This window comes from Equus quagga, chromosome 11 (genome assembly GCF_021613505.1).
Source record: "Equus quagga isolate Etosha38 chromosome 11, UCLA_HA_Equagga_1.0, whole genome shotgun sequence".
NCBI lineage: Eukaryota > Metazoa > Chordata > Mammalia > Perissodactyla > Equidae > Equus > Equus quagga.
In genome coordinates, this window is record NC_060277.1 from 9,123,626 (window position 1) to 9,138,867 (window position 15,242).

At 36.3% G+C, this 15,242-nt stretch overlaps 1 protein-coding gene across 1 annotated transcript in view; it reads left to right on the top strand.

Moving 5' to 3' along the window:
* Window positions 1–10,701: 10,701 nt before the first annotated feature.
* Window positions 10,702–15,242, top strand: part of THEMIS (thymocyte selection associated) — a 169,027-nt gene continuing 164,486 nt past the window's right edge. Inside the window, exon 1 of the mRNA XM_046676938.1 lies at window positions 10,702–10,833. Coding sequence (XP_046532894.1) covers window positions 10,743–10,833 — 91 coding nt within the window. The 5' untranslated portion in view covers window positions 10,702–10,742. The remainder of the gene's footprint in view (window positions 10,834–15,242) is intronic.

The following is a 15,242-nucleotide window of genomic DNA, read 5'->3' on the forward strand; positions in this document are numbered from 1 at the left end:
TCTTTCCTTCTTCCCACAATATTTGTAGTATCCTGACTTTTGTGTTGCTTATTCCTTTGTTTATATTACTGTGCCTTAATTGAAATATACTTTTTCCTGTTATATGTAATCATATTATTTATATTATTTTGTGACCTCTTTTATTCTTATTTTTGAGATGCAGTCATGTTGATGCATGCAGCTGTGCATCATTCGTTTTTCACTCTGCATAATATTTCATGGCAGGAATAGGCCCCAAAGTACTTCTTCATTCTACTATTGTTTTTGATTCTCTGAAATTTTTTCAATTTCCATACATGCATTTAACATGCATTTAAGTATTTCCGTACAGCAAAAGATAATTATTTACTGGGAATTTAATATTCATATGTACTTTTCTGTCTGTCTTCTGTATTTTAGAAAAGATAATTAAGCATCTCACTGCTAAGTGCTACAGAGCTTATAAAAGTGATGACTGCCAGGGGAATGCCAGGATGGAATTGAGACTGTGATGAAAGAATCCAACTGTATTATTATGTATAATATGTGTGTTATGTAGACAGTTATTACATAACTGCATTATGTATTTATGTATAAATGTATGACATAACCTTAATGAAGGAGGTGGAGAGAAAGAGGTGCTGACCTAAGTAAATTTGGAAATAACTGAAAACCGTAAGACTAAAGACAAAAGGAACGATAATAAATTGTGTACTCTAGTTGAGAAAGTTGTTTCTCACAAAGGTACCTGTGTATGGGCTAACACTTCTGAAATCTCTGACACATATGCTGGGATTGAAAAAGTAAGTAATTGAATGGCAGATGGTGGGAGACAGGTTTCTCATGGTTGGAGTGGAAGGTTACAAATAAGCCAGAGGAGAAGGCTAGAATGGACCACATCACACACTGGATTAGAGCTGGAGACATCAGTATGAAGCCATGTTTAGCTTAATGTAGATACGGACGGATACTTATAGACGTGTATATACAACGGTCAATGCTGGAACAATTTGAGCTACAAAATGATAAAAAAAAAAAACAGTATTAGATTATACCCCAAAGTATAAAATAAATATCCATGAATCCATACTGATGAAAACACATGGTTGAATTAATACATAAATGAGGGAGAAGACACAAGTCTCTTGTTCAACAGAGTCCCAAAATATTTATATAGATACTTCTCCCTGAAGCAGCTGGAACATAAATTTCCACCACTTAAGCGTCGACTGTGCTTGATTACTTTCTTCCAAAGATAATAGTATGAAATGAAGGGAAATGTGACTTTGCTGTGGAGAAACCTGGCAAACACTACCTTAGTTGGGTGACTAAAGTTCATTTTATCATTGGTGACAAGTCGTATCAGCAGCACATACCCCTGATATGACGGAATGAGAATAATACTTCACGTCTGTGGTATTCCTCCCCAAGCCCACAACCCCAGTCCAACCACGAGAAAAACATCAGACAAGCCAAACTGAGGGACGTTCTGCAAAATACCTGACCAGTATCTCCCAAATTTCAGTCATCAAAATCAAGGAATGTCTGAGAAACTTTCACAGCCCAGAGGATCCTAGGGAGACATGAGGACTAAATGTGATGGAGCGTCTTGGATAGGATTCTGGAACAGAAAAGGGACTTCAGTGAAAAAAATAATAAAATTCTAGAAAAGTGTGGAATTTAGTTAATAATCTCTCAATATTGGCTTCCAATTTGTGACAAATGCGCTATAGTCACGTAAATGTTAACAAGAGGGCAAATGGGTGTGGGTGTGGGGTGTATAGGAAATCTCTGTACTATCTTCGCAACTTTTCTGTAGATCTACAACCTATTCTAGAATTAATCATTTAAATATTTAAAAAATGATGGTTGCTCTACTTTCTAAGCTCTATTTTAAATGTGAAGTCCCCTAATCTTTGAGGCGTGGTCAGAGTAGGAACAGGTTTCCCAGTGCCTTAGTCTATTCAGACAAGTTTATTCCGGGAATAATGTTGCAGGAAATAGATAAAAATATTCAATTACTTTTGAATATCTACCACCAGAAAACAAATACTCACATAATGTGCTTGTAACTGTTTATGATATCAAGAATTGTCTTCCCTGACAACAAACTCTGGAAGATAAATTCATGATTCCTAAGAACGAAATATATACATCTAAACAATGAGCTTGGAAAATGATGAGGCTGGCTGCAAGGCTCTCAGAGTTTAATTGGAAAACACAGTCACTGAGAAGGTAATTTGAACTATGACTATAAATCTTTGTGAAAAATCATCATCTATAACAAACTTTTACTCTATTTATTCTTAGCTAGTTCATGTATACAAAAAAAAAAAAGAAATTGGATGCATTAGGAAGTAATGAAATCTAAAGTCATTCTTCTTCCATAAAGTGGTGTGTAAATCTCTCCCGTTGCTACTCTCTTTCTTTGAGATTGTTACTTGGTGGGGGGCGGGCTGGGGGGACGCAGTTCCTCAGCAGATTGGCTTCTTTCCGTAAGAAGTTCTTACCCCAGGTTTTCTTGTCACTAAATCTATAACTTTTCCAACTTTGAAAATGATCTCAGTCAAATTGTGGATCATGTTCTTAGTTGTAAAATAGAGGAAGTTTGAGAAACATAATGTTTTCAGCCATGTCTTACTTATCTGCCAAGTGAGCAAAGTACGTTCTTCAGTTATTAGAATACTTGAGGAGAGTGCACCTGCTTTATCCTAAATAGGAGGCAATAGGCAGAACCCTAAGCAAAACAACAAAACAACAAAAATACCTCATTTGAATAAAGCCTCCACAAGATTAGCAAGTGCAGCTACCTAACTGCCTCTTTAAGGTTAACCTCAGAACACTGTTCCTCAGGAAATTCATGCCTAACTCTTCAGGTTCCTGGGTTGGGTGTCTCTCCTTTATGTTCCCACAAAGTAGGCTGCTCATCTCTGTGGAGAAGTTTATGCACTGGATTGTGATTCTTAACTGGTGTGCATGGTCTGCCGAAATGTAATCTCTCTAAGGGCTTATTTATATTCTCAGCGTCTTGTATAACGACAGGCACAGAGCAAGGTTCAACAAATGTTTGCTGAAAGAACAATTAAGTATTAGAGTAGCAAAAAGGATGATCAGAATGATAAACCTACTTGGGAAGAAATGTGAGTCCTACAATGAGCTTCGTTCAAAAGGAGAATAAAAATGGCAGGAGGCAGGCGCTTCTTTGAAAATGAGGCCATGATGAAGGCACGCGCTCACAGGGCTTACACAAAGGCTCACTGGGGAAGGTGAGAGGTTTTGATTTAGTAATCCTTTTAAAGATATGCCCATGTGGATTTTGACAAGATAAATAAGTTGTTTTATAGCAGGTTTAACTTTCTTTCTGGATTATTAAAATAATTCATATGCATTCTTATACATTAAGAATATACATAATTATACCTCCAGTTGGAGATGGAAGAGCAAGGTGATCAAAATACTGCAAATAGGGAGCCATGTAGCCCTGGGGACACATAGGGTAGGCATAGTATGATTTTGCCCATCAAACACCGATTTCTCCTTTTTTCGGGTAATAGCACACTGATTTTCCTCTGAGACCTCTCCTTTCCCATCTCTATCTTCATGATTTGGCTGGGGCACCGGCCTAACAAAATCCAAAGTACAGCACATGAATCTAACCTGGGCAATTAGCATATTCCATTCCCTTAGTCACAGTGATTGATTGAGAGATAGACATGTGATCCACGTTGAATTAATCAGAGCTGATCCTGGGACTTTTCCTGGTATAACTAGGAGAAGACAGTCTCTTCTATTGCACTCGGATCTGGGAAGATATAAGTCTCCAGTTGGCAGGGGTTCCCATAACAGCATGAACTCCCAGAAACGCACCCTGTGCAGAAGAAAGCTGAGCCTGACGCTCTGATGGTATTGTATAATTTCTCCAAATATGTTTATCTTATAGCTAGAATTGCTTCTTAACTCATCAATGGCTTGAAACAATAAATACCACATTTTAATTAAGCCAAACTTACGAAGTAATTCCTATTTTCTGGACACGGCCTAATTTTTTTTTTTTTTTTTTTTGAGCAAGATTAGTTCTGAGCTAACTACTGCCAGTCCTCCTCTTTTATTGCTGAGGAAGCCTGGCCCTGAGCTAACATCCCTGCCCATCTTCCTCTACTTCTTTCATATGTGGCATGCCTACCACAGCATGGCGTGCCAAGCGGTGCCATGTTTGCACCCAGGATTCGAACTGACGAACCCCAGGCCGCTGAGAAGCGGAACGTGCGAACTTTAACCACTGCGCCACCAGACCGGCCCCTAATTTTTGTTTTTTCAAAAAGAAATAATGAGGGGAAAGTTTCAGAAAATGAAGAGATTTAGATACCAGTCAAAATGATCGATCTCTAAGGTTTAGTTTTCACTCAAAGAAATACTGTTATACTCAAATATTAAAATATTGCTTTTAAATCCCTGCTTTGTAGTTTATGTAGTGAGATTTTTTTTTCATGTTCAGCTAGTTCTGCTTATTTTTTAAGAAAGTAGCTACTGAGAGTTTACAAAAAGAATGGCTATCTTATGCAAGGCTCATTTTTAGCTTTTCTTTATTTTCTTTATTTTTCTTTTTTCCTTCTTTTTTTTTCAACAGTACGTCTCTTAGGGCGGAAATCATTGGCAAGGATGACACTATAACTCCATCATCTCCTTTCGGGGGGTTAATGGGCAGGTCCGTCTCTGTTCTTTAGTAAAAGCATTGAGGAGCAAGTTCAGTGTTTGAACAGAGATTTTTCTCTAGAGGAACTTTCCAAGCATATTTAAGTTATTGGAATAACGTGAAATGCGTCTTTCTGAGAGAGAGACCCTCAGACATGGTGATGCTTACCTGACGACAAAAGCTTTCAGTCACAAGTATTTATTCCTTCTTTTCCTCAAAGAAAGGACCAAATATCACACGTAGGATGTTAAATCTCTAAAGGGGTCAATTTTGGCCACAAGTCCTGTGGAGCAGACTGTTTGAGTTGAGTTACTGTCACTTGTAATCTATTTTAACAGAGAGACTTTAGAACAAAACCACTGAAGAATAAACTGCTGAGGAGTTTTAATAAGGGGAATGACTTGGTCAGATTCACACGTTAGAAAGCTCACTCAGGCCTCACAGCGAGGAAAGAAGTTGTGAAAATTTAATAAGCTAAGAACTTTCACCCTGATGTAGGCAAGAGATGGCGGTGGCCTTTATTATGTAGGTGCAGTAGGCTTGGGGAAAGGTGGCAGACTTGAGAAATGTCCCAGCAATAGACTTGGATTTCCTCAGTGACTGGTAGAGGGGATGGCAGAGAAGAAGTGTCACTAATAAGATGCAGGATTCAGGCTTGGAAAATTGGATTTGAGGGTGATGCTATTTATTAATGAGAGAATATAGGAGGAGGCAACAGATATGGGAGAGAGACATGGACGGGAGTGGGGAAAGCAGAAGAAACGAAATGTTCAATTTGGGGCATGTTGAACATAAGGTTTGAAAAATATCCAAAAGGTTTTATATAGATCTGGATCTCAGAAAAGAGTTTGGGCCAGAGACACAGATTTAGAAGCCATCAACATACCCATACAGGTCAGAGGTCATAATGGGCAGCCCTTTGATTTATTTATTTTTGGCCAGCATTTCCTTTTCCAAGAATAAGCTGCAAACTTTTAGTAAAGATGAGGTAATTTCACATAAAAATATTAATTTTGCCATCACTTTTAAAAGTGAGAATTAGCTGAAACATATAAAGGTGATTTCACAAGAAGAACATTTTGAAAAACTAGCACCATTGGGCTTATGTTCTTTCCTGACTACAATTGGCTAGAGATGTAACAGCCTGTTCTCCATGGGGCCCATTGCCCCTTGACACCATGTTCCCTTAAAATCAGCCCTTTCAGAGATTTATGTTGCCTTTTGCAGCACATGTAAGATAAAAATTGTGTTTGAATACCCAAATAGATGTTGTGAGTGAGAATACAACAATATTTAAAAGCAGAAAAAAAGGGGGATGCAAATTTCACCTAGCAGGAGCAGATAGAAAAATAGAGTGAAAAATGAGGGAAGCCAAGTGAAGATAGTATTTCAAGGAAAAGAGTGTGGTCATGAATATGAAGGTAAGATAAGGAATAAAAAATGTCCCCAAGATATAATAAAGAGGAAAAGGTAATAGGTGGCTTGAGTGAAAGCAGTGCAAAGAAAGTACTAGAAATGACAGAATTAATAGTCACCTCTATTTGCTCAAGAGAAAAAAACAATATTTCACTCACTTTCAATCTTTTTAAATTTTTCAAAATAAAAACACACTCAAGCACATTAAAAATATAAAATTTAGTAGCTATTCTAGATTTTGTTTTCTATGCTGCTTCTCCTCTAGCTCTAGTTTTTAACATTATATTGTTAGCATTTTTCTCATGGCAACAATTTTTTTCTTTGAAAACACGCTTTTTAGTGGTGTCATAGTATACAATTGTGTGTATAATTGATGTAAATAATCTCCATTATTGTCCTTTAGGTTTCTTTCCTTTTTTTGTTCTACCATTAAAAGTAATAAGTGCTTTAATTAACAGTATAAGTCAATCTTTGTGTGTATCTGATTATGTTTAAATGTAAACTTACTAGATCAAATTGATTTCAAGGCAGACCTCATCAATTTGCAGTATATATGAGTGGCTATATTCCGCACCCTCAGCACCATGGATTTTATGATTCTAAATATTTCATTGTTCTATCAGCAATTGAACATATGTGTAAATATTTCTTACTCTGATGGTGGATTCTCTACCTTCTTTTCATGTGGTCAACTTTTCTTTAGATAGTTTGGAGCTGTGTTATTGGGTGCATACAGGTTTAGAGCTGTCAGGTCTTCCTTGTCAATTGATCACTTTTTCATTATTAAATGTCTGACAATGCCTCTTGTCTTTAAATCTACTTTATCTGATATTGGTGTAGTTTCATGAGCTTCCTGTTGTTTAATGTTTTCTTGGTGTATCTTCTTCCATCCTTTTACTTTTAGACTTAAAGCCTTCCATTCATTTTATCTCTCTGTAGATAAGAGAGTACATATTTTCTATTCTTCTATTTCCAGTTCAACTATCTTCTCTATCTGTCCAAAATACTGTCAAATCCAACTACTGAACTCCAAATATCAGTTCTTGTATTTTTCAGCTCTAGAATTTTCACTTGATACTTTTTATACATGGCAGTCCTCCTCTGAAATTCTTCTTCTTCTCTTCTAGTTTTGAACGTGTTAATCAAAGTTGTTTTAAATTGCATGCCTGATAATTCTAATATCTGAGTCATCACCATGGATTTGTTTCATGGCTTCTTATTTCTCTTCTTGGCCTGTTTTCAGGTATGCTTTTTTTTTTTTTTAATCCTAGATGCTGTGTTTAAAAAATTATACAAAATTCTGGTTGATTTTCCCCTAAGGGAGGATTTACTTTTGCTTTTGTCTGGCAGCTAAATGGGATAAATCACCTTCATCCAATCAGAGATTGGGCTAAATTTACCTCAATTTTGGTAAGCCCTGCTGTATTTATAGTCAACCCTTTCTTTTAGGGGGTGGCCGTCAGGGGCCCTAGCTGAAAGCACTGAACACTTACTGGAGCTCCCGCCCCACTCAGCAGGCCCAGTCTTCCCAGTTCTATAGATGGATGGAAAGCACTGCTGGGCTTCTTCAGCTTCTCACCCGCCATTTTCTTAGTGGTGACTCATACAATCCACCTTGTACTGCTTTTGAGTGGGTAAAATCCCCAAGGAGAAAAGTGCTGAACAACTCACTTCTCTGGGTTCACCTGGATGCCTCGCCAGCTCCAGATTCCAATTTTTGTCTCCGTAGCCAAGTGCAAGGGCTAAAGACTCAACTTGGCTTCTCTGCTGCTTAACGACCACTTTTGCTCTTCTTCTCACCCTCTCTCAGTGCCAATTACTAATCCACAAGTGCCTTGAGGGGAAAAGAACTGCAGAATACTGGGTTTCCCTCACTGTGTTTTCCTCCTTTTCAGGATCTTGGCCTCTACGGTCCTGGCTGCCCTGGTAGCTCTCCTGCTCCTTAAAACAGGTTTTTAAAAACTCATCCACTTTTTGAGATGCCCTTTGTAGGAGAGTTGGTCACATACAAGCTCATAGCCAGAAGCCGAAGTCCTTGAATATATTTATTTTGAGTATCCATTAATAAGTGATTTTTATAGATCCCAGACATTAATTCTTTATTTGAAGTATTTTTTTCTATTTTGTTAAAGCTCCTTTTTGATTTACAGAAGGATGTCATATGTCTGTTGTCAAACCTGTTAGTCTTTTTCTTTAAGACTTCCATTAATGCTTAGAAATAGTTCTTTTCTTACTCTGTCCAGGCACCTTTCTGTTTTTTTAATTTGGCTTATTTTTACTTAAACTTAATATTTAGATTTATTCTAAACTTAATTTTGTTGCATAGAATTTTGGGAAACTTTTATTTTAAAAATTATTTAACAACTATTTGTTGAATAAAATATTCTTCCCTACTGCGTTACAATTTTACCTTTTTCATATAGTAAATTATTATTTATGCTTTGGTTTGTTGCCGAACTTTCATTAATTTGACTGTTGTTACACCTGAAATGTGCTGTTTCAGTTGTTGAATTTTTATCATTCATCTTATTACCTGGTGGTTCAAGTACCTTGACAACACTCTTATTTGTCAATTTTATCTTGGCTGTTTGTGCCAGGATTTCCTGGCCTACAGTGTCAGAAGTGATTCCAATCTGGACTGAAGTAGTAACAGGGAGGATACAGAGCAAGAACAGAGTGAGTGATGGTGATGTTACCATCCATAGGGCTGGAGGGGTGTGGAGGCTGGAGATGGCATCTCCATGACGCAGCCCTCTGCTTTGGGAAACTAAGAGAATAGCAGTGTCTTAACTAAGGTCGAGAATATAAGAGACTCAGATTGTAACAGAAATCGAGGGTCATCTGTTGAAAGAGCAAAAGCAGGAGTAGCATAGATAATGGTAAGATATTGGCGATACTTCGAAATGGCTTCTTTGGCTAGTAGGGTAGAAAGTTGACTTGGGAAAATTAAAAAAAAAAAAAATCAAGTGCCATCCAGCTTGGATTAAGTATCGAACGAAATCTGTTGTAGCACCAATTCTAACAGATGTATGATTTTTAAGGAGAGGTCCACAGCAGCTTTTTTCAAATATTCAACCATGTGAGATATGCTGCTAGGCCATAAACGATGTTTGTAGTCGGCTGAGGAGCCTAAACGTGAGGGGAGGGTTGCAGAAGGCAGACTATTTAAATTTGGGAGATTTGGGGGCAAAAAAATTTGCAAGTGGGAAGGTAAAAGCTACTGGTGAAAAAACTATTGACGTGACCCCATAAATTCTAGTTTTGTAAAGAAAGCAATGAAGGCAGGCAGATTACTGTAAGTGTCGAAAGGACTGCAACAGCTGAAAGAGTTTTGTAAGCTCTATCAAAATCAAGCAGTATGTTTATTCCTAGGTCATTTCCCTGAAGGAAATGGTGGAGGTGAGAGGCGCCCTGACCCTCTCCACCTGGCTAAGCTCTCTGCAGCCCGACGCTAAACAATTCCTAGACAGGGAGCCTGGAGTCCAATTTATAAGGAGAATGTGCAGCTTCTCAGCATCTTTCACCTGTTTCTATACCAACCAGTCTTCCTTTATTCGCCCCTAAAAACAGTACAAAATGTCACCTTCAGTTATATACTCTGGCTCTAAAACATTGTTTCAGCCAAACACAAAGAATCGAGAGAGGAATGTTTTTAAGAGATGTGTTTTCATGAGGCATCTCTTGCCTCCTTTGACTTTGGGCATTTTTCTTCCCTAAATTTGGACCACAGAGTCAGAATTGTAGAAGGTGGGCTTTGGAGGAAATTGTACAATTTGACTCCTTCTACTTTTTTTCCATGTAATAAATGAAACAAATGAGGAACAGAGAAGACAAGGCTGAAGTCATGTGTAAATCAAAATCAGAGCTAAACCCAAGAAACCCAAGCTTCCTAACAACAGATTTAGATACTTTCACTATAGGGTGGTGATTACAGAACTCATATTAACTTACTGAATTAATTTACTGTATCGCTTTGCATATTACTCCCTTCCCCCACCCTCCTTTAAGATGCAGCAAAATTTTTAATGTGGAAGAATAAAAAGTGGTTTCGATCCTCTCTCCAGAGTATCAGATTTCTGAAAAGAGCTGACACAAAGCACTTTCATAACCAAATTTAATATAAATGCACTGAGTATATGCAAATAAGGCCCAAAGCTAAACTTTAGAAATGAAGTAAAGAGATAATTAACGTGGTGCCATTTTTAAGATGAGACTTCAGTCCTGTACTCCTGTTCTTCTCTGGTCGACAAGTCACAAGTAACTCTGACCCCAAACAGACTTGTCCCTGCTGCAGATGCACACCTGGACCAGCAACAGACAGAGCGAGCTGCTTATCACGTCTCAGTTTTTTGATAGTGTGTGTTCAGACATGCTCACCCCACCCCCATCCTGTTCTACTTCTGTGTCAGAAGGAAATGAAGCCACAATGAGAACAAAAAGCTGTAACACCTTTTGTCTCCTGCCTCCTCCCTCCTCCCCTCTGATCTCTCTACATAGGCTACTCCAGCTACTCCACTGCAGTTGGGCTTTAGTGTGACATCCCTGCCTGCTTGAGGGAGGAATGATGAACAGGGACTGCAACTGCAGACCAGTGACACCTAGAAGCCCTAATCCTCTGTAAGTACCAAGTCTGCACACCATCCAAGTCAGAGCAATGGCATTGTCGCTGGAAGAATTCATCCACGCCCTTGACCTCAGGACCCTCCCCAGGGTTCTCGAAATCCAGTCAGGCATTTATTTTGAAGGTAAGCACCCTCTTGTCTCTTGGCTGGCTAGAAAGTGCTTGTAGGAATTGGAGGAGGAGATTTTAATAAAGACTAAATGAGTTCTGAAAGGTCATTGTAAAAGAGAGACAGTAACTAACTGACGCATGGTCAAGACCCAGTAGCGTTGGAGAAGGGACCAACTAGTTTGGACTCTGGGGTGGATGGGGACAAGGAATTAAGTGAAGCTTCTTGAGCTTTCCGTAGGCTTTCAAATGGTTCAACAAAAAAGGCAAATTATTTCTGCCTTTCCTTTGAAATTGGTTGTAATCAAGACTAAAAGTTATCCGTATTTATGTTTCTAGAATATAAAAGATAAAATTTAGTTTTTGTAACACAAAAGCAACTATTAAAAGCACAGTGTTCAGAAAGAAAAATTTGCCAAACTCTTAAACCACTTCTAAATGTTGCTCATGTCACCGCTTCTCTCGCTCTTTCTGTAGTGGCCTAACTCTTAATTCCTTAAATAATGACATTCTTGTTTGAAGGTATAGAAATTAATGTCTACTAATGACAGGATAATTTTTAAGAATCTATATTGATAAGCCAGAGTTCAATTAAGATTACTGAATTTATTGAATTATTTATTGAATGATTGAAGCTAACGTGCTTAGATGTGCTTACCATGTTAATTTGGTAAAAGAACATTAAAGCCTATGAGATATACCCTAGAATCTTTAAGCTGTTAGTTTTAAGCAGGCAATCTTTTAAGCAGGCCAGACAAAGTCAGTTTCTAGGCAAATATATATTTCTGCTTGCAAGAGTGGTAGAATTGAGGCAGTAGTCAAATCAGGTCCAGACAAACTTCTGGGAAAATAACTCAAAGAACTGTTGGTAGGCAAATCTGTCCCATTCATAGAAAAAGAATGTATTAGCTATCATATTATAAAATAAAACAAAGGTTGACAAATGTCAGACTTGGTTCATAGGTACATACACACACAAACCTGCAGGCGATGAATTGGTGCAGGCTATTATCAGTTTAGTATAGGGTTTGGTTTAATTCATTTGTAACTGGTTATTTGGAATGAGACCATGTTTTTCCATGTATACAGTATGATGAAATGTCTCTGTGCTCTTAAGCCAGCTCCAAATAATTTCTTGTCTCGTCGTTTGTGCTTCTGAGGCTTTGTCTAAGAAGACTTTCCATATGTCCAGGTTGCAAAGATATTTTCCTGAATTATTTTATATCAACTTTCCAGTTTTATATTTCACTTTTAGTTTTTAATCCATTTGGAGGATCAGTTTTTTTCCATATAGTAAACCTGACTTCCCAGTATCATTTACTGAGCTAGCACCCTTTCTCCATTGATTTGTGTTGCTGCCTTTAGATCATGTTATATGCTCACATCTGGATTAATCTGTCTCTGAAAAATCTCTTCTAGTTCTGTAGTTTATTTTTTCTCAGTTGTGTCAAAATCATGCTATTTTTGTAATTTTTTCTCCAGAATAACTCTTAATACGTAGTTCATGTATAGACCAATCTCTTGTTTTCCACTCTTTTTTTTCCAAGTTGATGTAGCTATTCACAGACCTTTCAAATACGTTTTTAAAGAAATCAATTACTTACTTCAGAAACCCAACTGGAATTTGTATTGGATTATGCTGATTTTATGGATTAATTTGGGAAGAATTAACATTTTTATATTATCTTACAAAAGAACACAGAATGTGTCTCCATGTGTTCAGACCATCTTCATTCCTTAATACTTTACAAGTACGTCATACTTCAATTAAGAGAAAAAAAAGTGTACACTCTGACGAATTTTCACAAAATAAGCATATTCATGTAACCACCACCCTGGTCAAGAAATAGAAAATTGCAAGTATTCTAGAAGTCTCATCTTGTGCCCTTTCTCAAGCATTATCCACTATCCTTGCCAAAGGTAACCCTTATTATTATGACTTTTGTCCACTTATAAACTAGAAAAGTATAGAATGTATTCTTTTCTGGTTGGCATACATATTCAACATTATCTTTGTAAAATAGTCCATGCTGTTCTATATAGTTTATTTCAGTGGGTATAATATTCCATTGCATTAATATACCATAATTTATTTATCCACTCTACTGCTAATGGGCTTTCAGATTATTTCCAGTTAGGAGGTGTTACCACTAACGTCGTGAACATTCTTATACATGCATGTTCATTTGTATATTTATTCAGTTGGGTATGTAAATAAGTGGAATTGCCAAGTCATATGTGTGTGTTAAACCTTAGTAGCTAATAAAAAACAATTTTCCTAAGTAGTTATACCAATTTACAATCCCACCAGCAGTATATGAGAGTTCTGATTAATCCTTATCCTTGACAACACTTGATATTATCAATCTTCTTAATTTTAGTTATTCTTGTAAGAGTATAGTGATAGCTCATGGTTTTAGTTTACAACTCCCTGGTGACTAATGAGACTGAAAATCTTTTCTTATGTTTATTGGTCTTTTGGAGAGGCTATTTTATGAAAAGGTTGTTCATTTCTCTTGCTTATTTTTCTATTGGATTTTATAAATTTTTATCATTGACTGGATGAAATTTATATGTATTGGACATATCTATCTATCTATCTATCTGTCTGTCTATCTGTCTATATAAAAGAGATACTGACCCTTTGTCAGTTATCTGTGTTGCAAATGTCCTCTCTCAGACAATAGCTTGACGTTTCACTTTTTAAATGGTGTCTTTTGATGAATGGAAGTTTTTAATTTTATTGTTAGTGTAGTCAATTTATAATTATTTTCCTTTTTCTGTGTTGTCAAAGAAATTTTTCTTTACCGTAAGTTCATGAAGATATTCTATATTATCTTCTGGAGATGCCATTTATTGACTCTCTCCTTCAGATCTGCAATCAACTTGGCATCAATTTTCTTGTATATGGTATGAAGCTGAGATCAATGTTTGTTTTTTCTTCTATGGAGCCAATTGGTGCAGTCACATTTATTGAAAAACTGCCTTTTTCCTACTGTGTTACATTAGTCACGAACAGTGTCCATACACGTCTACGTCTCTTTCCACAGCTTCTATTATGTTCCATTCACCTACTTGCTATCCTTATACCAATTTCACTCCATCTAAATTCAGGTTGGCAACAATATATAACTTATATTATATTTAATACAATAATATGCTACCAAGCTGTGGTTCTCAAACTTGGTTGCACATTGGAAACACCTGGGATGTATTAAAAATATAGATGCCTGGGTCTCTCCTTAAGAGATAAGGATTTCACTATGTAAGCAATAGGAAATCACCATCATGTGTTTAAAAATCTCCTTGATGATTATAACATGCAGCCAAATTTTGGAACTACTCTTGTAGAATAGGTTTTGATTATTATTCTCCTTTAAGTTTCCCGTTTGAATTTTCATATATATTTTAGAATTTACTTATCAACTTCCACAAAAGTCCTTTTGTCATTTTGATCAGCAGTGCATTGGTTTGGAGAGAACTGGCATCATCTTAAATTAAGTTTTCTGATCCATGAACCTGGTATAGCTATCTAGTTATACAGATCTCTTTTCATTTCTATCGATAACATTTTATAATTCTTTTGTGGAATTCTTGCACTTTTTCAGATTTATTCTTAGTTATTTGACTTTTTCATTCCATTATTTTGGATTTGTTATGTACACATTCATGTTTTCTGTGAATATTGATGGATCTTATTTCTTCTTTCTAATGATTATACTTTTTTCTTTCTTCAGTTAAAGGACTGGCTAGTACTTCTAGGATGATATTGAATAGGAGTTATGATAAGGGACGTCTGTGTCTCATTCACAACCGCACAGAGAAAGTTTCAAGTATTCGTTGTTAAATATAATGTTTGCTTTAGGTTAAAGACATTTCTAGTTTTCTAAAATTTTTTTTTAAAAAATGTGAAAGTATGTTTACCTTATAAAATGTTGTTTCTGTAAGTTTTGTGATGATTATATGATGTTTTTTACATTGATTTTTTAAATGTTAAACCTTTTACTTGTGGAATAAAACCAATTTGTCCATATAACACTAAATTTGGTTTATTAATTTTTTATGCTAGGATTTTTTATGTCTTTTAGTGAATGACATTGGCTTATATTTTTTATTTCTTGTAGTGTTCTAGCCAGGTTTTGTATTGAGTTATATTGAACTTATGGAAGTTCTTGAGTGGAGTCTTTCTCTATTCTTTGAAAGATGTGTAAATTTGGTGTTATTTCTTATTTAAATATTTAGTACAATTGCAAATGAAACTTTGCTGAACTGGAATTTTAATGTAGAAATGTTTTAAATTATAACCTCAATGTTGTAAATAGTAAGGTCTTCCCATCCATGAGCGTAGTTTCTCTCTCACTAAAAACAAACAACAAAAACAACAAAAAACAAAAAAACTCATCGTCCAAATCATGTATCAAAGTT